Raw genomic sequence first — 22,842 nt, forward strand, 5'->3', positions numbered from 1 at the left:
AGGAGGTGATACTTTTCTAGAAGGACCCTCACCCTCTTAGCTGTTACCATGCTGGCAGTTACACCTACTTGCAGTGACCTGCTGTTCAGGAAGCTCACTGCAGGTGCCAGTGCCAAATTTTTGAGTTCCACTGAGGTTCCATTCCTTCTGCTCACACTCATACATGGACATCTCCTTTCTATAGCTCCAATTCATGGCTTGGCTTTCTCTAGCCCAACTTCAGTATCTTCCACAAAAAAATCCTAAACCACTCTGCTACAACTCAAGGCTTATTTTTTAATTGCTGCCAGGTTCTTACTAGAGAACCAGTAAGCCAAGCACAGTGATCCAAGCTCCCAGGTTTAGCATATGAATATACTCAAGTTGGAAAAGGGGTACTCACACTTCTACATCAGAAAAAACACCCATCTTATCAGGCACAGTTCCCATTTCTTTCAAAATAAATATTTATAATCAAAAGGAAGAGATTCAGAGAACTACAAAGTTAAAAATTTTCCTGCCAACAGCAGGAATGTTTCTCATGTACAGTCACACGAACAAGTTGTACACCAACATGAGCACTGTCTAAAAACTCTCTCCTCATCAGCTGCCCCAGACCACAGAGATCCACATCACTCTTTGCAGCAGCCAGCTCTTCTGCACCTCTCCAGGACTTGTAAGGGAGCTGCTCAGTCTCCTTTCATGATCAAGTCCTCAATATATGCATCCAGTTCATCATCTGTATTAATATCAATGTCCTGAAACCAAAGCAACAAGGAACACCAGTGAGAAGTGAATCCTGAAGAACACTGCAAGAAAAGAGGAGCTAGAGCAGCTTAGCATCCTGTTACATCTGGTCTGCTCAGTCTCTATGCCCCAACCTTCAGCACCGTCCAGCTGCTGCAGTGACAGCACCCCCAGATTTCCCTGTCAGCACCTGAAAGAAAACACTGGAAACCCCTCAGCACTTGATGCTCAAAGAACGCACTAAAGTACTGATTTGAGTCGAGGCAGGTTTCGTTGGGGTTCTTTTAGATTTTCTAACAGAGAGCAACTGCTTCCAGATGCTTTCAGAAGCGTAGCCCTTTCCAGGTTGATCCTGATTTTATTAAAGCAGCTTTTTAATTTAAAGTTAGTTTATTTATTTAAATGTTAATTATATATTTTCTATTTTAATTTAATAGTATAACTAATGTATCAATTTTACCACAAGACTTTTTAATATTGTTTGTTTAAAGGTTTGCATTTCTAGATGTGGAGTTCAGAATCTGCCCAAGAAAGGGAAAAAATTCCCTGATGGACACTGCCTATGCCTGGGGAAATTCTCAAGCAGTCTCATGGCAGAGAACAAACAGAAGCTGTGCATTATATACAAACCATTAGAAATCACTTGGTGAGAATTAACACACATCAGGACTCCCAGGCCTGCATCCCAAGGGTGGACATGACAGCCCAAACTGTTCCCAGCTGAGGAATCTGGAGCCCAATGAGACTCTGGACTGAAACACTTTTTATGCCTGGTGGGGAAGAGCCAGGTGGTTACACTGAGGCAGCTCAGGGTTTGCTACTCCTCCTCACCCACCTCCTGCACTTTCTGCAAAAGGGCCATGATATTAGTCCTCAACTTCTGCAGTTTTTCCTCTGTTTCCCTCAGCTTCCTTTCTGAGTTCCGCAGGTTTTCCTCACAGGCTTTGGCCCGGGCATCGGCACGTGTCTGATATGAATTGCACAGGTTCTGCAGACCCATCTCATACTGCTTAAAATATTCTTTCTGTAGTAGACAAAATCCAACAGTTATCACTTAAGAGAGAAAGCATCAAGCATCACAAAAACATGAGCACACACAGGCTGTAGAAGATCCAAACTCCTGGCCCCCATGATCAAATCCTGCCTCTGCACACTCTGCCCACACTCATATTTACATCTTATTTGCGTACACCAGCCAGCATGAAATTCACACAGCTTTTCACATTCTTCCAATACCAGAACTGCCCCCAAAGCTGCTTGAATGCAGATTAAAGGTGCAGTGTAGTTTAAAAAGCCTGAACCCACAGGTATGCTGCAGGCAAGGCCTGACATCCCCTGTACACTGTGAATATCTGTGGTATAGATCATGCAGACAACATAGGCTCTCACTGCAAGGTAGGGACAGCACCAAAAACCCCAGACACAACCAAGGTACCCTGTGGAACAAGCAGGAGTGGCAACTCCAGCAAATACCAGCAGATGTTTGATTTATCAGAAGCAGGGGAGACAAGAGAGAGATTGCCAATACACACACTGCAAGTGTGGAACTACAAAAGAGAACTAACTGGCTTTGGTCATGTAGTCATCTGCAGATGGCTTTTTACATGTGCCTCCTTGGGAAGGTCTCTCTTGGTGGTATACTGGAAAAGGAAAAAGTCAGAGAGGCCAGTTTCCTTGCCCTGCATTCCAGCCAGCATTGGTCTTCCCAGTACCAGGCTGCTGGTGGAAGCTCAGTCCCACCTATCCTGTGCTCAAATAAACAGAGGTCAAAAGTCTTAAGGTGTGCAGTTGACTCACTGGCAGTAAACCTGCTCTCCTAGGAAAGTGGGAAGTGGTTGGCTTCCATGTTCTCTCACACTAAAGTAAATGGCCTATAAAGGGACTGAATCCACACTAATGTTGTGATTTAGACTCGAAGAGTTGGACTCGATGATCCTTGTGGCTTCCTTCCAATGCAGAATATTTTGTGAATCTGGGGGTAATTATTTATTATGTATAATTTTTAAGATTGTCTCCAGATCAGTTATAAAGCTGTGAGCAAAACAAGAGATATGTCTATCTCTTGCTTCTACAAACCTCTAACGAACCTTTAACCTGGTCTCTCTTTTTTAGCAGTTTAACAGCAATGGTTAAGAATTTAAGATAGTTGCAGCCAACAGCATTCCCACACTGATGCACAGATGCATGGTAATTAGAAAAATCCTCAGACAACTGTGAAAAGATTCAAGGCATCTCTCAGAGCTCTCATTCTTTTCCTCAGCTATGTTAGTCTGCCAAGGATGGAAATTACCTTTTCAAGACTGCACTCTTGCATTAGCAAGATGCACATTTGCCATAAGAATGGATATGTGTGGGAAAGACACAAACTTACTTTTCTAGAAGTACTGAACTCACCAAGGGAAATGCCAATAACCCTTCTGAGCTCATGGAACTCAGCTCATTCTTGGAGATTGGAAAATTTGGAGGCAAGAAGTATCGCAAACAATTCCTGTGCAGGAATACAAAACACAAAGCCAGAGTTGGGAGTTTACCAGACTGAAGCAATCAGACTGCAGAGCTCACAAGATCTGCAGTGAACCCACCGAAGGATCTGGACTAGCAAGTCAACTGTTTCTTGGCTGCTGCTGGGACCAGTGGTGTCAGGCTCGATTCTGATGCAATCCGAGGTAGAAGGTTCAGCCATGACCACCTCCTCTTCCTGCTGTGTGTCTGGAGCCTGGTACTCAGGAGAGGGAGGCTTCATAAGCCTTACATCCTCACTGCCCTTCTCAACCCTAAGAAAAAGTATTAAAGGGCAATGTCAGGAATCTTTTTCTAGATTGGACATACCTGAAACACAATTTCATCAGAACCTGTGCCCAAGTGTTACACAGACCTCTAGATACACAACAGCTGTCTCCAGGGCAGGCAGCAGTGACAGAATGGAGTCTGATGGAGTCATACCCTTTCCTTATGAAGCCCTGGACAGACCTGACCTCATATGTCTTCTGACATGACAGCAGCATATATGTCTTCAGCATCTATGGCAATAAAATAGGACCTTCCTCCCAAAACCAAAACAAGCCTCCAAAATCCAGTAGCTTGAGATAGTTACCAGCGATCCCTTGGTGTGGTGTCTGTAGGGACATAATCGAACTTCACCTTCCACCGGATTGTGTGCCTGACCCTTTCCACAGCCGTTACACGGCCTGTGAACCATTCCTTGTTCACACGCACCTCCACGTGCAGCCCCTTATCTGTGAGGGGGAAGCAAAGGTGTTTGCAAACATTCAGCTGCTGGAAAGCACATTCTACAGGATCTCTAGAGATTTAGGCACCTCAGAAGGGAGCACATTTGAACCTGTGCCAATGCCCTCAAACAGTACAGACACCGTCAAAACACAATGTGCACACAGGTCAGCTCCTGCTGAGAAACAAGAAATGCATGGAAATGAGTTGATAATTCCAGATGTAAGGTTTCTCTTGTACTCCAAGCTGTTTGACATGGACCTTAGAGTCTCACAATGGCTCTAGGACAATTCACCACATGTCCCTAGTGAGCCACTTTACAGACAGTTCCCTGGAAGCATGCTGAAAAGATGCCCTGCTCTGGCAGATGGTGCAGTAGGATCCCAGCTATTACCTCTCCTGGAGTCTCCCAGCCCCTCTTCTCTCACAGAAGTGCAACATACAGTCTTGAGCATTTTCCAGCTGGCATGGCTGTGTGATCCACTCAGGAAGGGTGGACATGCCATCAACTACACCCTGCAGCCTAGCCCCACCCCTGTCAATGTGACACAGCCATTGATCATAGACCTTTCCACGCTGCAGTTGCCATTGGTCTAATCAAAGGGCTCCCAGCCAACATGTTTCATGCAAGTTAGAATAATCTTGAGGTTTGGAATTCAAATTTACACTGTTTCTTATTTAAAAATCTCATTAATGAAATCACATGTTTAACTAGTGCGACAGTTCTTTTCTGTGGTGGCAGCCCAAGGGCTCATTTCTCACCTTTCTGTGCTTTCTTCAGTTCCAACAACTCTTCCTCTCCAGCACTGTCTGTGAGCTGGGAACAGAGAGAGCTCACATTAGTGGCCTCCCATCAAGATTATAAACATCTGACAAATACCTTCTGCTGGGAAAACCAGCACACTCTCACCTCCACCACCACCTCATTGGAATCCTTCTCTTCTTTTGCTGCCAAAAGTTTTCCTCGTTTTGTCCTCTCCTTTTTGGGTTCCCCCTCCTCCTCAGACCCATCTTCTGGGATGTTCAAGGCCCTCTTCCGTGTGCTGGAGGCCTGAAAGAAGCAAACAAGCTCTAGCTATTAATTCCAGCCTGCATCCAACCAAAACCTTCTTGCCGCTAAGTTAAAAAATAAAAAAAGCCCAACATCCATTATTTAATTTGATAGTTAATTAGCTGTTCTGGAAAGTTTCATAGATGGTACATCATCATGCAAATGCTCACCCCACCACTATACAGACTTTTTTTTCCCTAGGAAAACAATCTGGTGTAACAGGAAAGAGATGAGACCAGTCTTCTCAAGGGGTGTAAACGGCACCCTAACCCAAGAGTAAAGTAAAAGTTCTCTCATCCTGTGCAGCCTCCACAGTGCATATACCACAAGACAGAGCTGACAGGCTGAGCAGGACAGTGTGTGAGGAGTTGAGGGGTTTCATCACATTGATTCTTACCTGTAAACATCTGCCAGAGGCAGATTTCCTTACTGCTGGTACTTTGGCAGCTTTTGGATTGGGTGTCTCACGTGGGCTTTTGGGGCTCTGCAGGCCAGAGAGGGGCTTCATGCTTGCACCTGGTTTGGCAAGAGTTTTTAAAGTGCTGTTAGACTTCCCAGCTGTAACAGTGTGATGGTGTGTCCTGGAAGTGCTGGCCTCCTCCTTGAAGGGCATGCTGACTAGCTTGGCAGAGCTGGTACTTGGACAATCTGAAGAGGTCTTTTTCAGTTGACTGCAGGACTTGGGAGGAGGTGAAGATCCTGGTGGTCTGCTGGGAGCATTCTTGATTATATCAGGCAAAGGAGGAGATCGCGGGCGCTGAGCTTGGGTGTGCTGAAACAAAAGAGGTTAGAAGGAGAAGAAGGGTAGAAGAGTAGGGGAACTGCTATTCAGAACAGCTAAAGAAGCACAAAAGAGTAAAAGCCTACAGCAGGATCCCATTTACCTCCCTTGAAGGCCATGTGGTCATTTCCAGAGGCAGTTTCTTTAAGTCAGCTGGAGATCGAATTGAAGTGGTTTTCTACAAAAAAATAAAAAACAAAAACAAAAACAAACAAACAAAAAAAACCCAACCAAACAAAAACAAAACAAAACAAAAAAAAAAAACAAAAAAAAAAGAAAGAAAGGTCATGTTTACAAGCTGCCAGAGGCTGCCTGAAACCATCCCAGCAGTCTTCTAGGCTAAAACAAATAATTATATGGTGCAGTTTGTGTCCCTCAAGAGACATCCCTTCAGCTGTAATGTCCATTTTCCCAACAGAAAATGAAATGCAAGCTGAGATGGTCAATTTCTGTTATTAGAACAGCCCCAGCTCCATGAAGGAGCATAGATGGTTTCAGACTCAGCAGCAGCTCTTTGCACAGGGACATCCATCACACCTGCTCTGCTAAGCTGGAGACTTCTAGACTCACCTGCAGAGCTTCCAGCTTTTTCTGCTGCTGGCGGATTTTCTCTGTCAGTTGTTTCTGCTTTTCCTCATTTGATTTCAAGTCTTTTTTTAGAGTTCCCAGTGGTACTTTCTGCTTCAGCTCTGCGGCCTCACATCTAGCATGGAGGGAATGCAAGAAAAACTTAGCTAGGACAGCAGAACCTGTATCGTCTCATGCAGGATTATCCCAACATCCCATTCCAGATGCAGCAGGAAAGCCATTTACCTTTCTGCAGTACACACAATCTCAAAAGCAGCCATCAAAAGTCTTCATCTTGGAAAACAAATATTAATTAAGGATCAAAAGCACAGTTGCTAATAAAAGGGCATTTATGCTGGGATTCATCAATTTGGAGCCCAGGAACTGTGACAGTTGTGATACCTTCTGTACCGTATCTGTACAGATATCTGTATCCAGACTTTTTCAGCAATTTTCCTTCTTATCAGCTTATTCCTTCATATCAGTTCTTCTTTCTACAGACTTTTTCCTTTCAGAAAGGAAAACACAGTACCAGAAACCCATGACTAAGACGTTACCATAAGCCTTCCAGTCTCAGATGCCTTCTGCCTTACCACTCAAGGCCAGGCAGTGACCTTTGCAATATTCTGTAGCTATCATCTTTTCCACCCTGTTCAGCCTATGACCTACAAGAGTGGTGAGTATCCTACTTTCCCAGGTCCTCTCAGGTGCAGAATCCTGGAAGAGTTCTTGAGAGAAAAGGAAAAGAGAGATAGGAAATACTCTCTCAAGTGGACTGGCATCACCTTTAAAGTGCTGGCTGAGCAGCTGGCCCTCAAGAGCATTGCCAGAGGAAGAGAGGACTGAGCCCAGGCTCATCTCCTATCATCAAACGGAGTCATGGAAAGACAGACCAGATCAGCCCTACTAGGATAAAGTCATGGAAGAATGATTTGAGCCAGGAAAGCAGCAGACAGCTCTTTTACAACACAAGAGATCCAGCAGATCTCATGGCACTGGAGCCGAGCTGGTAACTTGCAGATGTGAGTCTTATTAGTAAAGGGAGAACCCAGCTCTCACTGTAGAACACTCAAAGCTCCAAAAAGCTGAGGAGAGATGATTTTAACAAGATCTCTATCTACCAAGACACACACTGATCAGCTTCATGAGGGAGAATGAGCACCAGTAGCAGTTCCTCCATCAGCCTTTTCCCACGTGAAGCACTGCTGCACTGTTTTCCATAGAGTGGTTACCTCCTTGGCTTCTTTGGAAGTGTGTGACACCACTGCAAAATGACTGCCTGACACAAAATCTGCAGTTCCCAAAGATTAAGTTGAACAAATGGCACCATACTCAGGTTTCCCAGCACAGAAATATGTCTTTCAGCCCATGGTAAGGCTGGAAGCATTGCCAAACTGTGTCTTACAGCACAATAAAAAACAAAAGCACCTTGAGTTCTGCAACAAGAGAAATTCAGACTACTCATGGCATCCAAACCCAGAGATTGCATCACTGGAGGCAGCAAACCAGAACAAAGGAATTATCTTGGTAGTCAGAATGGATTAAAACCAAGACTCTGGTGGTGGTCAAGGAGCTTTGGGACACACAGTCATCTTCAGCTGGTGCTTTAGCCACCCATTCAAACGACATTTGGGATCCCACTGGATATCAGATAGCAGAATAGAGGCAAGCAAGCCTGACACTATTTCATAGAGTGAAACAGGGACGCTGCCTTCTCTGTAACAAAGTGAGAGATGGTGGCACCTGGTGCTGACCACAACACAGACACTGGCACTGGAGGGAGTGACTGCTTCCCATGACAGAAACTGAGAAGGGCATTCAGCTCCCATGATCTGAAACACCATGCCACGAGCAGCCATTGAAGTGTAGGTGAACAAACCAGAAGGGTGGGGAACAGCTCAGCACCAACAGTGGACACTGTGCTGAGGCAGCCAAAACTACCATATGATCTCTGATGCCAGAAGAATCTCAAGACCTGACATTGCTCTGACATTGCTTCATTTCCAATTTGGCTGGATGCAACCCTGCACAGACCCTCACAGTACACAAGCTTGAGGATGCCACCCATGTGCTTCTCAAACCTTGTCATACTTCAGACATTACAAATACCTGGGATAGTCAGGACACAGATGTGAAGGTGTCCAAAGCCTGCACAAGGACCCAGCACTTGGAATTGGTCCCAGCCAAAAGCCAGAGAAATGGTGGAGCAACTTTTGCTTCATGTAAAGGACACAACTGCACTCACTGCTAGAAAGCACATGTTAATTAAAAACATCATGGAGCTACTCTTGCAGAGTAAGACTCCTGAGATCTCTTTTGAAGCTAAAATGACCAGAAGTTTGGCTCACCCATGCCAAGTGCACCACCTGCTCTTTCCCAGCTTTCTGCCTAGGGGATCTAAGATGGCACAGCATGCACTGTGAAGGCACTTGGACTCATTCCAAACAACACCTCAACATGTTCTCTTGTGAAATGCAGCCACCCACCCTCACACATCCCCAGTTTTCAAAGTATTGCAAATAAAAAATTTAAATTCTCTCATCAATAAACCAGGTTCCTGGTAGGTGATACCATAAAGACCCCATCTGCAGACAGAAGTGCACAAATATAATGGTAAGTGAGGGGACCTGAGTAACACCCCTCCATGGCTACCCTCAGGCCATCCCAGGAGCTGCCATCCCAGAAACTACCAGTCCATCTAGGGTCCATTTCCACAAGCCCAGAGGCCTAAAGGGAGCTCAGGGGATGTGAATTTGGCTTCTTGGGAATTGTGGAATGCACATCTGTTCAGAGGAACAGAAACCCCATCTGGGGTCCTGGCAGAACTGTCCTACGGCCACCTCAGCCCCTGTGTCTAGTCAATGGGGGCAGCCCTCTGAAACATCTTTTGGACCAACAGGAGGAACAAAAAGCAGATAAAGGAAAGAACTGAGATTATTTGGAAAGAACAAGCATGGGAAAAACAGACTATAACAAGGGCCAGTTGTACATATACCTTTGACTGGTCAGTACACCTCTGTGTCCTAACCTACACATCTCCCTCCTTCCTAGGTGAGTGACTCTGTCCTGTGTGTGCACCTGGGGTGCATGTGCCAGCAGCTGGAGCGGGACCACTGGTGACAGTGACCCATGTACCTGAGTACCACCAGCTGCTGTGACTACAGTGAATGAACATGAGCCACAGGAACTTCAGGCCAGAGGAGCCAATCAGGAGGTTACCTGGGAGCAGGGGAAGGGACGTCTAAGGGTAACCTGCAGGAGCTGATTACTGGAGGCACAGGTGAGTCCTGCCCAGGTAATGGAAATGGGTATAGGAGTGTAGGTGGAGCTGTGGGTGTCTCTAGGCAGAAAGCACCTGGGAAGAACAAGGATCCCGATTCAATCAAGACAGAGAGATGCCCAGTGTGAGACACTGGGAGGTCTGTAGTGTGTGTGTGCTATGTGCAACCACAGAAGAAGGTCTGTACACCTAACCCCCTGGGACTGCAAGCCTCAGGGCCCATCTATCCCAGTGCAAGTAACCAGAGGCATGGGATCTGGAGGCCAGATATGGGCATGAGTATTTCCACTAGTGGCCCTTAATCCTGATGAGCCAAGAGGGAAAAGGATGAAGCTGCTGGTGCAGTTTGTAGGAGGGCTGCACATACCCACTTGTGCTATATGTGAGGCTGAATGTGTGTACATATACAATCTGTCTGTGTTTGTGTATGTCTACAAGCAGTATCTTCCTAGCATCACCACTGTTTCCACCTGAAGGGCTGGGGATGTGGCAGCCCCTTCTAAGGCTCCAGGCTCAGCCCTGCCCCAGCATTTTGTCCAGGAACACCCTCAGCACTGCCACACTCCTCAGAGTTCTACAGCAGGAGCTCTAGATACACATAGAGCAAACAAGGAAGTGAGCACAGGTATTTTTCCACTGGGAGGTACCAAAAGGAAGAAGACAGAAAGTCAGTAATTCGAAATAGCATCAATATTCTGCAAAATTTTTGGCCACTGATGTTAATTTTTTTTATTCAAATCAAAAGGTAAAAGCTACTGACTGGTTCATCCCCTTTGTCTTTAAGCCCTGAGCCAAGGGACCTTGAGTTACAGTGGAGCAGCTTCCCTTCCTTGCACAATACAGACAAAAACTGGCTTCCAGCAGTGCTGCTCTCCACAGAGAAGCAGCATAGAGCAATCATTTTCTTCACTCAAATAAACGACTAGATTCTACCTACATTTTGGAATTGTAACACATGAAAGTGAACCATTGTGCTGCTCCCTCAAGCATGCAAAATGTCCCTCCTGGGCTCACCCAACCAAGTGGAAATGCTGCAGTTTAGTGTCTGATGGGTGGGAGCAATAGAAACAACAAAGGCAATTGCAAAGCCCCCGCCTCCCAAACTCACCTAACTCGCAGGCTGCACCATGACAGTTCTTTAACTGCCATCTATTCTGCTCATGGCAAAATTAATAAATTCCAAACCTACAACAGTATTTCTGGTGCCAGTGTAGAAAAGTCACCAAGGATCTAAATTTCACCATATCGCTAGTTGATAGGCTAGAGGCATCTCTGGGGTCTATCTGGCTCCACCCTGATGAGGCAGAGCCACCTAGCACCAGGAACCCAGGACCACATCCTGGAATATTTCCAAGGATGGAGACTGCACAAACCCCCTGAGCAACCTAGGCCAGGATTTTGTCACCCTTGCAGGGAAAAAAGTGTTTCTGACATGCAGAGGGACACTCCTGCATTCCAATTTGGGCCCAGAGTGTCTGATCGTGCCACTGGGCACCACTGGGAAGAGTCAGGCTCCATCCTCTTTGCAGCCTGCCTTTAGATGTTTGTATACATTGAGGCTCTGAGCCTGCTCAGCTCTGGGATGGACAGCACACACCACTGCTGGGACTGTCCTCCTAAAGAACAGGACTTCGCTTTCTCTTGATTCAATGTCAGGATAGGCTTCTGCTGGCTCATTTGTCCAACCTGCAGGTCCCTCTGGATGGATCTGTGACTGCCTGGTTTGTTACCTGCTCCTCCCAGTTTGGTGTCACCTATCACTATCACTTGCTGAGGATGTCCTCTGCAATTTGCACATCGCAAATGCCCACCCAGCATTCAGCTCCCTATACAATTGCCATTACTGCCTTTTCACAGACTGTGAGCACAGTTTAAAGGTACAGAATCCTTCCAACAGTTTTAAAAGAAAAGATGACCAGAAAAAAGCTACAAATGAGCAGATAAGGCACCCTGCAGAAGTCTTAATATGAACTAGTTCTTACCTGTCTTGTCCAGGATCAGGGTTCATGGAGCACACCCAACTGTCAGGGTAGTTCTTCTCCACTGAGCTCAGTTGGAACGGGAGAGTCCGCCACTTCAGACAGACGTCTGTTAGACAGACACTTTGCAAGTCAGAAGCACACAGGCTGAGACACATTATTTTTTCCCACAGCCCAATTATCGCCCAAGGACCACACCAAAGTGTATTCAACAACAGTAAGACTAGTGGCCAAAAAAACCTGTGAGACAGTCACAGAATATTGAGTCAATTATTTCCCTGAGCTCCCAAACACTTGAACAAAACCCTCAAAGACAACCCTAACAAAAATGCAATGAAGCCTGGCATCAACCAACACCAGAGGACCTCCCACTCCTGCTGCAACAATGACACATACAAACTGAATTGAACATCCAGTCCTGAAGTCACAACTCAGCCCAGCAATCAGGCTGTCTCTTAATGATATTAAAATAACATAAATAAGAGAATTATCCACTAAAAAAAAAAAAACAAAAAACAAAAAACCTATTCAATTTTTGATGAACCAGAGATACAAATTTGTCTTCTAGAGTATTGCTGGTCTATCAGAAAACCAACAGCTTCACAAAATCAATTTCTGCCAAGAAAATCCAAGCATCCTTAAATCAGGTTCTGGAAGGACATCAACAAGGGAAGACAAGAAGAAGGACAGTAAAGTCCCTCCTCGTACAGAAGAACCTTGAAAAGACCAAGCCAACCATCAAGGCAAAAGAGCCTAAAAAAAAATTCCACAAGAATGGCCTTAGATTCCTTCCTACAACCACATCCTCAAGTCCCAGGGAGAAAATAAGGGGGTTTGCTGTCCCTCCACCAGGTGACAAAGTGATGATGTTGAACTTCCTGTTACTCTAACAACGGCTTAGCCAGAGCTGTTAGATGTGCACAGAAGACTTCCACTAAATTCCAAGGTAAAATGTCTCCACTGTGCTGATACACTGCAGGCCAGTGCATCGGGGTACAAATTGCTTGGCCACTTCCCATTGCCTGTGAGGATGTTTCAGATCTTATTCTGGTGCTGGGATGGATACCTTTGGTGAGTTCCAGTTCATACGACATTTGTAAGCCTGCTCTCAAACACTGCTACTGGCCATAGCCACCCTGCTCTGTCAGGGCACCTGAAGATCAGTTAGTGAACTGTGCAGGAAAGGAGCCTCATGCCAGGATGTCACAGAGTACCACTGAGTGCAGACAAAGGCAAACTGCAGAGGAGTGACTGATAGGCCCTAGGAAGTGAATGATAGTCCATCCCAAAGCATCTCCTAAACATTTAACTGTACCCATCTGCAGCCAGGAGTGTCCCCCCCTTCCCCAAGAAGAAGCAGCTGGATCAGACGCACCGCACTGAATTGTGGTGGGGATCTCCATGGCTCTCCTGCGCTTGTAGCGCAATTCACTAGATGGAGGCTGGTTCCAGTTTGCTGATAAATAGCCAAATTCATCCCAGAACTTGATGATACCTCTCTGGGCTGGAAAATAAACCACATCCTGCTCAATACAGAGCCACTATCACAAAATCACCGCCTGTTCTCTTGGCTGCCCTCCAGCCACCCAAATTTCTCCTTCCAGACCCTGGTAAATCACAAAGTTTCATTACCTATTGCAACATCCTTCCAATATTGAGCCAAATGTTCTCCCATGGCCTTCAGCAAGTGTCGATACTCTTTGGCATCAGCAAAGTCTTGTTTATTATGGGTTGGCTCCAGAACCAAATAGGGCACATCCACCACACCTACCACTCCTCCACATGCCCTGGAAGAGGAACAGAGTCACAAACATTAAACTGACAGGCTGGCAACCTGAACCATCATGTAAAATGTAAGATAGGCTCAAATATTTGTATTTGCTGTTAAGACATATTTTGCCTGTCTCTAGAATGGGGCACTATTATTACCAACACTCATCAGCACCAAATGCCAAGCACCTCATACTGCTACAGGGATGACTAAAATTTGTGTAGAGAACTCTATCAAGAAACCAGGGAAATACTAGGCAGTATTAAATAGTATTTATTTGTCAGAATGCAAACTGAAGGCTGACAAAACGAGCAAGCCTCAGGCTCATGAAGAATGATTAATGCAGAACACAGTTATTGCACAGCCTAAGTCGGATGTAGAAATGTGCCAGGTCTAAGCAAAAAGATTGCAGAAAAATCTGCAGGACTCACATGCCACCCTCCAGCTGTGGGCCCACCTTCTCATACATCTTGATCAGCCTACTGCAGTTATAAATGAACATGCCATCCAGCTCGCGTTGCTCAATGTTCACCCCAAAGATAAAATTCAACTCCTTGGGCTCCTTCAGTGCCCTGTAGGGAATGAAACAGAGCCTCAAGAGATGCTGAAAATAAAGCGTATTATTTGCTGGTGTTAGAGAGGGTACGGAAATCCAGCACCCTTGAGCATTAAATTAATCCTGTAAACAGCTACTTCGGAAAAATACAAAATATTTGTTGACAGAATATTACAACTGAATATGAACAAAATACAAGAGCTTTGCAATACAGATACTAATTTAGGCTGGACAGATAATTTAATTATTCATTTGAATATGTTTTCTCCTTTAGAACAGATTCTGGTTTTTACTTCAGATATTTTTATTCATTGAACTAGATTCATGAGAGCACTGTTGCATCCAGACTGGTCCTTTCCCATGCTATTTTGATTTGTATTTTCCAGCTATATATCCCTTTCTAGATAAAGCATGGAAATTCAGATTTCAATACAAAACTATAGTCTTGATATTCCAATTCTAGATATTCTCCTAATTCCAAATTTCATAAAGCTGCTCCTTAAGTTGGAAACCTGGAGGATGCAACACATAGCTCATGCAGCGCTTTATTTTTGGGAATGCCAGGATATCAATTTGCATGATTTCTCCCTTATCTATGCAGCAGATGACTTCAACAAAAGTTTGCCTTGGGTACGTTTGTGAGCCCATAGGATTTCTCAATCTGAATCTTTGGTTACCACGAATTCTATCTCCATGAAGGTCAAAAGCCTTGAGATTTTGATCTCTTTGTGCTATACATCAAACAAAATCCCTGTGTCTCACAAACAGAAGTCCTGCTCTTCAACATACTAAATTAATCAGGTTCCACAGCTTCCCTGATATCCACGCTGATGATTTTTCATAAGAAGGATCCTCAGGATGAAGGTATCCTCAAATGCAAAGTCCAAACCATTAACTACTGCAAGGCAGTAGTGGTCCTGCCCACCCCTCTCGATTTTGATCTCCTTTATATCACCCACCTGCCCCCATCAAGTCCTTTGCAGTTATGTATTTTATCTTAGTAAGGAATTTGACTTCTGCTTAAATGGTTAGCTGAAGATAATGGAACTCTTTAAAATATTCTGTTGACTGTCTACTAGTATCAAACATTAGGAAGACCTGATCCATGCACGCATGAACCCTAGACAATGATCACCCGCAGATACGAGATCTGAGTCTGTCCTAACGATGAAACCTTGCAAAATAAATCCCAAAAATGAATTAAATTCATATTCATTTTTTGTTTAAGGCCATCCTCCCTCACACAGATGCAATGGTACCCTGTGACACACATTCATTTAAAACAGGTGGCTGCAGTACATTGCTAGGAAAACATCTGAAATAGCAGCTTTTGGTAATTTTAAATCTAAACCTTTGCCAAGAAGGATTTTGAACACTGCTACCTGCTGGGCTGGAATGTGACCCTGTGGTCTCATCCCTCGATATAGACAACTGTGATTCAAGAGCATGAGCAAGTATGGCAAAATACCCATCTCAGGGACTAATTTTCTTTTTCTAACTTCTAGAAAAGAATGTAGAGCCTTACACTTCAAGTAACTGAATGTACTCACCTACAAAACAAGGACATCTACTCATTTTTATCAGAGAGGACAGAAAGTAAAATTATCATGGAAACCATAAGAGCAAAGTGGTGGGTCAAACACCAGGGATTTAATTACTAGAAATGTAGTACCTGTCCTATTGTCTGGATTCAGATCCAACCAGATCTTACACAGCCTTTGAATACCAGAAACAGCTTTCATTGATGCACCCAGCATCAGGGAAACAGCAGAAAACTGTCCTAGGACATCCTCTGTAACTTAAGAATTTTCCAAAAGACAACAGGGATTGGTTAGTATACTTTGTCAGCTCCAAGCTATCCTATTATACACCTTTCAGAATTCTTTGTTTTTTGAATGAAGTATAATGCTGCGGAAAAGCACAATCCTCTGAACTGCTTCTGATCACAAGTGATGAATGCACAGATAGAGGGAGAGCCACATACCTGCCCAGAGCATTTTTTTTTTGCTGGTCAGCTTAGTAACAGGAAGAAGTATTTTGTCTATGGGCAGAAAGAGAAGACTATTCACACAATTTTTCATTGCACACTAATGTCACCAAACCCAAGAATTAAAGAACAAGGCTGTCTTAGGTTTCAATACAGGATGTGACCAAAAGTACGTATTCTATTACCATCTATTGAAACCAGGTGGGGCAGTGATCCTTATCTCTGTGGGAGATATTGTCTGCCAATGAGCTGTCTGTTAAAACCAGATTGGGCAATCATCTTTATCTTTCCCACAACCCATCCTTCCTCCAGGAAGATATCTTCTGTTAATGGGACATTGAGTCCAACGGCATTACTGATAAAATTAGATCATCCCATTGGGAGATGCTCCAGCCAGGGGGAGAAGCCAAGCCTTTCCTACCTAAAAACTGAGATTTGGAACACCAAAGTAGCCTTTTTCCACTGGATTCCAGAGTAAAATTGCACCTTCTACAGGACTACAGCTTCAACTGAACCACATCTGCCACTGCAGGAGGATGCAGCCACTATTTAATTAGACTACTACCAACACCCTGTCTGATGGGGTGTCAGGTTGTATTCTGACTCTGTCAGTGTTTTGGGTTTGTTCTTTGTAACACTGTATTTCTACTTTAATTTTCCTAGTAAAGAACTGTTATTCCTATTTCCCATATCTTTGCCTGAGAGCTGTTAATTTCCATATTATAATAATCTGGAGGGAGGAGGTTTACATTCTCCATTTCAAAGAGAGGCTTCTGCCTTTCTTAGCAGACACCTGCCCTCCAAACCAGGACACAGGTGTAGATGGAAAAATGTGTGGAAGCTGAAGGAAACAGCTTCTCTCACAAGCTTCTGTATCATTCAGATCCTAGCTCTAACACTTTTAAATTAAAGCTGTATTTATTTATTTCATTCTGGCATCTGAAGATGAATTAGATCTATCTCCAGCAACAAATCTGTGATAGTTTCTGACCTAGGCAGCCACGTAAATGAGCATGCATGCACACGGATGGGTGGGAATGGAGACATGCTGTATCCAAATCCCCAGCTTCCTCAGGCTCAGCATTTGTTTTAAGTGCATTTGTTTCTGGTTTTCACTTCATTTGTGTCCTCGGTTACAGTGTAAAGATGTGCCCAAAGGTATGTATTCTATCACCATTGGCTGAAACCAGGTGGCTCAGTGACCCTTATCTCTGTGGGAGATATCCTCTGCTAATGGGCCAGCTGTTCAAACCACATAGAGCAATGTTCTTCATCTTTCCCATGACTCACTCTTCCTCCAGGAACATATCTTCTGTTAATGGGCCATTGAGTCCCATTGCATGACTGATAAAATTCCATCATCCCACTGGGAGAGGCTCCACCCAGGGGGAGCAGCTAAGCCTTTCCTACCCAGATAAAAACTGAGATTTAGAACATCAAAGTAGCCCTTACTCACTGGTTTCCAGAAGACAAGAGCTACCAGGATCACTGCCAGGATTTCTACAGGATCACTGCTTCAAGAAGACCACTTCATCCGGACTGTTAACACCACCCTAACCAGCAGGGTGTCAGGTTGTATTCTGACTCTGTCAGTAGTTTTTCTTTTGCATGTATTTTATTTTTTTTCCTGCTTTTTCCTATTAAATTGTATTTCTGATTTAAAGTCTCTCACTGGTTTTGATTTCAAAGCCATTACAATTTGAAAAATGCAAAACAACATATATGAAGTGTGAAATATTCATGTGAGTACATCAAAAATCAAAGTTAGTTGCCACCAGAACTAAACTAGAATTCCTTGGCATTTCGCAGCACTGACTATACCAAAACTCAGCCTGTTTTTATAAAACATCCCTAAAATTCCTAAAATTGTTTCACTATAACTTGTGAACACTTGTTCATCAGCCTGAGTCTTATCTGCAGGTAAAAAAACAAGAGTGAAAAAAACTATGTGAAAACCGGGTAAACATCTACAGCAAACAACCCATTCTAGAGACCCATGGGTCTTTCAGCAGGTAAGAGAAGAATAGCAGAGGTAACCAGCATAGTGCCCCAGGTACATGGTTTAACAGCCAAGGCATATAAGATGCCTATGGATATTTAAGCTTTGAACTGAACCGAACACACATGCAAAGCAGGAGAGATATATGAGCACCTGGAGCAAACAGCCTGGGTACTAGAGTTTGGAAGCCACTGCACTCACCGCTGCTTTGCATCTTTAATTCTTTTCTTGACATCAGCCTCCCGCCGCATGGTTATGGCCGAGTTCTGGACCTGACGCAGTGTTACCTATAAACAGGCAATGCATAGTCAAGCTGGGAAATTCATCAAATTCACTCCATTTATAATTTACTGCTCTTTCACAAAGAGCTGAGAAATGTTTTAAATGTAAATGTAAACGGTGACAACCAGTGTGACTCCAATGTAGGGCACATTTATGCTACTTTGTTTAAGCAGCTACACAGTTGCTTGGAGAAAATGTCTACACGCAAAAATAGGATTAAAGAAATTGAAACCAGTGGCAATGGAGCACAAGGAAACATCCAGGTCACCTGGATACTGCTGTTTCCATGACATACTAATAGGAAGTTCAGTGATTTTAACTGGTGTTACTTGCTGACCTTCTTGGTGTCCCTGCCAGCCTTCCTCCCACCTCCTGCCACCAGGGCTCAGACTAGTCCCTCTCAAAGACACAGTCCCACTGGAAGGAAGCAAAGAGGCCCTCTCCAAAAGTCCCTGCCCAATTGCCTCAGAGACAGCTGCCCAGGCAGCAGGGAACAGCCAAACAGCACGTAGCTCTAGTTCTGTTCACCGGGCTGCTTCCACAGAGGCTGTCAGCAAACCTGACCTGGAGTCTGGAGGTCACCTTCCCACGCAGGATATATCCGGGGTGTAGGCACAGGAATGCCAGCACATTCTCACTTGGGCTGGACACCATGTGAGGATGATGAAGCACATCCAGTGGTGATGAGGCCATGGAGATGCGTAAATGCAGTTCACTGTTGACTGGAGCCTGTTGACTGTTGACTTGCTTAACCAGCACATGGCATGCTGCCATGGGGTGCTGCCCAGTCAGCATCACTCCACCATCAGTGCTCCAAACCATCCTCTGGTGCCCAAAACACATGATGCCAAAAGCATAAGGCTCACCCTGGACTCCCGCGTGAGATCTCCACTGAGGCGTAGCTCGAGGGCACGGGCTTTGCTCTCTGCTTCACGAGCCTTCTCTTCCGCTGAAACATAACAGGGATAAGGATGATGTCAGCCAATTGGTACAAACAGATATCTTTAGACATTCACCCAAGGAAAGCAATTCCAGAGAGCCTTTGCTGCACTGATGTGTACAAGGGTACACAGAAATGTCCAAAAACCAAACCTTACATGAGAGGGTCCCACAGACACTTCATCTCAAACGTGCTCAGAGATCACAGTCAACACTGGCACAATAGCAATGATAAACTGTGCAAAAGCACGTTTGAAGGAAGGATCCATGAGGAAGTCAACAAGGAACTGGAAAGTATAAGGATGCCTGCGGCCCTGCCTGCTCTACCTAGTAATGTCATTCAGAGAAAGATTCTCACAAAACCAGGACTAAGTTGAGGCTTGAAAAGGAGTTCCAAAGAGGTAATTTTCTTGCAGAGATTAACAGAAAGGACTACACTCAGAAACGGTTTTATCTCTGATAATTGCTAAACTTTGCCTAGAAAAAGACAAATCTGTGCTACACATTAAATAGGACCCAGCATTTGGAGAACCTACCCTGCACATGGATCCTCGCATGCAAGAAACTTACCACACAAAAGGAACTCCCCTTTTGCCTCGCTCTTAGGCAAACAGTAATGCTGATGATAGGCACACACCAGTCTTGTATTACTTAAACTTTATTCAATAAACCTCATTTGCCACAAGGAGAATGGACTGAGAGCAGTTCTGAGTAGAGGGACTTGGCGGTTGCTGGCAGTGAGAGCTGGCAGTGTCCCAGCTGTTTGCACTGACTCCCAGAAACTCCCCCAGACCTGGACCAATCCCAAAGTGTGGGGGGCGCAGGGAAAGGGGGTAGCAAATTCTGTTCCTCTGCCCCACCCAGGTGAGACCCCACCTGCAGAGCTGCCTCCAGCCCTGGGGCCCAGCACAGGAAGGATGTGGAGCTGCTGGAGAGAGTCCAGAGGAGACCATGGAGATGCTCCAAGTGCTGGAGCACCACTGCTCTGGAGACAGGCTGGGAGAGCTGGGGATGTTCAGCCTGGAGAAGACTTCAGGGAGACTTTAGACAAAATGAGCTTTAAGATCCCTTTCAATACAAGTCATTCTGTGATTCTGTAATTTGGCAATACAACGGATGCATGCTGAGGGATGGCATAGCATCACCACCAAGGCAAACAACGCCTGCACCCCCACACCTGGAGGTGCAGCAGCCTGGTTACAGCACACCCAGAAGCACACACAGCACACACATCTCCCTCCCTGTTCTCCTCACAGGGAGATAAACTGCAGCTGTGAGACACTGAAAACAAGAAAACACAGTGAAGGAGCAACCATGCCTAAGAATTACATAGGACAAGGTAAGCAAGAAGATGACAGGCTAGCAATTGGCACCTAGGAATTACCAATATCTCTCCACAAAGTGGCACTTGGTTGCCAGCCAGAAAGAAACTAGAGTCTATAGCCAGTCAGTTCACTTAAACCAGTACACAGCCAGAAAGAAACTAGAGTCTATAGTCAGTCAGTTCACTTAAACCAGTACAACAGAAATCCGTTTTTCTTTCTATGCAGTGTCCCATTGGAGTTTTATTCACTTCACTCCCACAGCAGCATGCTCTGGGGTTCACAGCTGCTTACCGAGGACTGTGCTATGTGACTAGCCATCATCAAGAGACAGCATGGCTAAATCAAGCCAACAGGAGGCTGGAGGCTGCTTCAAGCACTTGGTCCACTTCAATCAGAGCTTGTAGGGAAGTTGCTGATGGCTAAACATATTTGTGGCTAGTTGAAAGAACACAGTGGTAACCCAGAAGGGCATAGGTCAAACCTGCTCCACTAATGCAGTGACAACTGAGACAGCTGACAGGGACTGATAAAGTTACAAGGCTGAGGCCCTAAGGTATAAAGATGCGTGTCCTATGCAGGACAGTAAGCACGCAGCAGCTGCAACCCATACACACATCTTCCCAGGGGACAACAGGCATGATGTACCCATGGCACTGCCAAGCAGGTCACTGAACACACCAAAATAATCTGAAATACTACCTAGAGCAGCACAGAGCTGTTAGCCTCCAGTACTTGACATCTGTGTGACTCCTCTTCCATTTGTTTGCTTTCCCAACTTTGGAAGGGGATTTCCAGAAGCGAGGCAATGGCAATGCCTCAGTGCAGCATCCAGTCATGGTTCAGAAGAACACAGAAAGCAGTTGATGGTCTTTCACAGCCACCTTGCCCAGGAATGGTAGTTTTTTCCTAGGTCCACCCACTCACTTGGAGAGCTGGATACAATAGCTCATTGCATGAGGCAGAAAATAAGTTCCTGGGGAATGAAAAGTGGCTTTTCCTCATCTCAAATATATGTATGTCTTCACTCCTGAGCCATGGCTCTTTTTAGAAATGCAAAAGCCATGTCATCAATAGTCACTGCTGCTCATACATCTTTCCCCCTCCAGCTATTTTTAGGTTATCCTGTTTTGATTCCACAAGCTCATAACTACCTCCAGAGACTCAGCAATCTCTCAGACTGACTGACTACAAAACATTCCTTGTAGGCAGGTATCTCTGGCATTCTGAAACTGCTGTTCACCCAGCTGAGACCCACCATTTCTCACAAGGTACTCCTGGATTTAAAAGAGAAAACTGTAAATCATTCCTGGGTGAGGATCCCTCTGGAGTCCTGAAGACCATGAGAAATTAATAATTTCTACCAGCAGAACAAGAAAGCTTGGTGCTACAGATTAAATCTATTTTGTTACAAGCTAAGCAATGAGATGTATGCCTCTGGGGATAATGCTCTGAGCATGTTTAGTCCTGGAGGCTCCATGTGACCCAATCTTGTAACAACAGTCTGAGGTCAGCTGGCAGTTTTCACCAGTGTTCTAAGCCCTTTGCTCAGGAGCCTCTAACCCCCAGAGGCACCAAGGCTGTTCGGTGATCACTGTACTCCCTGAATGTTGGGAGTTGAGTGTTTTTCTATTACTGTGTCAATTGAAAGAATTTTTCCCATTATCATGCCAATGGAGCTGGCCGGGTTACACCCAGGATCTCTGATGACTCCAGACAAAAGGTGTCAATTGCAGCGGCTCCCAGAGGGGCTGGGGGGGGGGGACAGACAGACGAAGACTCGTGTTTCCGGCGAGCTCAGAGGAGGACGCCCAGATCTTCAGCCACGCGGCCAAGCACAGGAGAGCCAGACCCTCTGTGATCACCTGCCCTGCTTCTGCCCCGTTCCAGCCTCCTGCCTCTGCGGACACAGCTGATCACCTGGACACAAACGGTGAGCGAGGAGCCGCCGCTCCAGCCCGTTCCCGCCTGAGACCAGCGTGGCCGCTGCCGCCCCCCCCCCCCCCTCCTGCCTCCATTCCCGCCTGCCCTCGGCAGATCTGGACTGTGGACTAAGGACAGAAACAGTGTGCTTGCATCTAAAGGGACTGACACCGAGTTATCTATTCTGTTCTGTTAGCAATTTTAACAACTGCTGTTGTTTTTCTGCTTGTACGGTTAGATATATTAGTAAAAGAGCTGTTATTCCCACCCCCTTATCTCTGCCTCAGAGTCCTTAATTCAAACAATTATAATACTTGGGGGGAGTGGAACCAAAGTCTCTTTTTCAAAGGGAAACTTCTGCCCTTACCGGCAGACACCTGTCCTTTCAAACCAGGACACTGAAGTACTGGGTTGGTTTGGTGATCCCTGTACACCAGAAGCACTGGGCCTG

The 22,842-nt window shown here is 45.2% G+C and overlaps 1 protein-coding gene across 4 annotated transcripts in view; it reads right to left on the reverse strand.

Annotated features, from left to right (window-relative positions):
* Positions 1-426: 426 nt before the first annotated feature.
* Positions 427-22,842, reverse strand: part of MORC2 (MORC family CW-type zinc finger 2) — a 76,204-nt gene continuing 53,788 nt past the window's right edge. For all 4 annotated transcript variants that reach the window (XM_079322165.1, XM_079322164.1, XM_079322163.1 and 1 more), the window contains 16 exons: positions 19,074-19,156; positions 18,127-18,212; positions 13,815-13,955; positions 13,245-13,399; positions 12,988-13,116; positions 11,616-11,721; positions 6,357-6,489; positions 5,890-5,964; positions 5,403-5,777; positions 4,865-5,005; positions 4,717-4,771; positions 3,821-3,962; positions 3,309-3,500; positions 3,121-3,214; positions 1,562-1,750; positions 427-737 (listed from right to left, as the gene is read on the reverse strand). In XM_079322165.1, the coding sequence (XP_079178291.1) occupies positions 669-737; positions 1,562-1,750; positions 3,121-3,214; positions 3,309-3,500; positions 3,821-3,962; positions 4,717-4,771; positions 4,865-5,005; positions 5,403-5,777; positions 5,890-5,964; positions 6,357-6,489; positions 11,616-11,721; positions 12,988-13,116; positions 13,245-13,399; positions 13,815-13,955; positions 18,127-18,212; positions 19,074-19,156 (2,165 nt within the window). In that variant the 3' untranslated portion in view covers positions 427-668. The remainder of the gene's footprint in view (positions 738-1,561; positions 1,751-3,120; positions 3,215-3,308; positions 3,501-3,820; positions 3,963-4,716; positions 4,772-4,864; positions 5,006-5,402; positions 5,778-5,889; positions 5,965-6,356; positions 6,490-11,615; positions 11,722-12,987; positions 13,117-13,244; positions 13,400-13,814; positions 13,956-18,126; positions 18,213-19,073; positions 19,157-22,842) is intronic.

The sequence above is a fragment of the Erithacus rubecula genome, assembly GCF_903797595.1.
Source record: "Erithacus rubecula genome assembly, chromosome: 19".
In the NCBI taxonomy this organism is placed as follows: Eukaryota; Metazoa; Chordata; class Aves; order Passeriformes; family Muscicapidae; genus Erithacus; species Erithacus rubecula.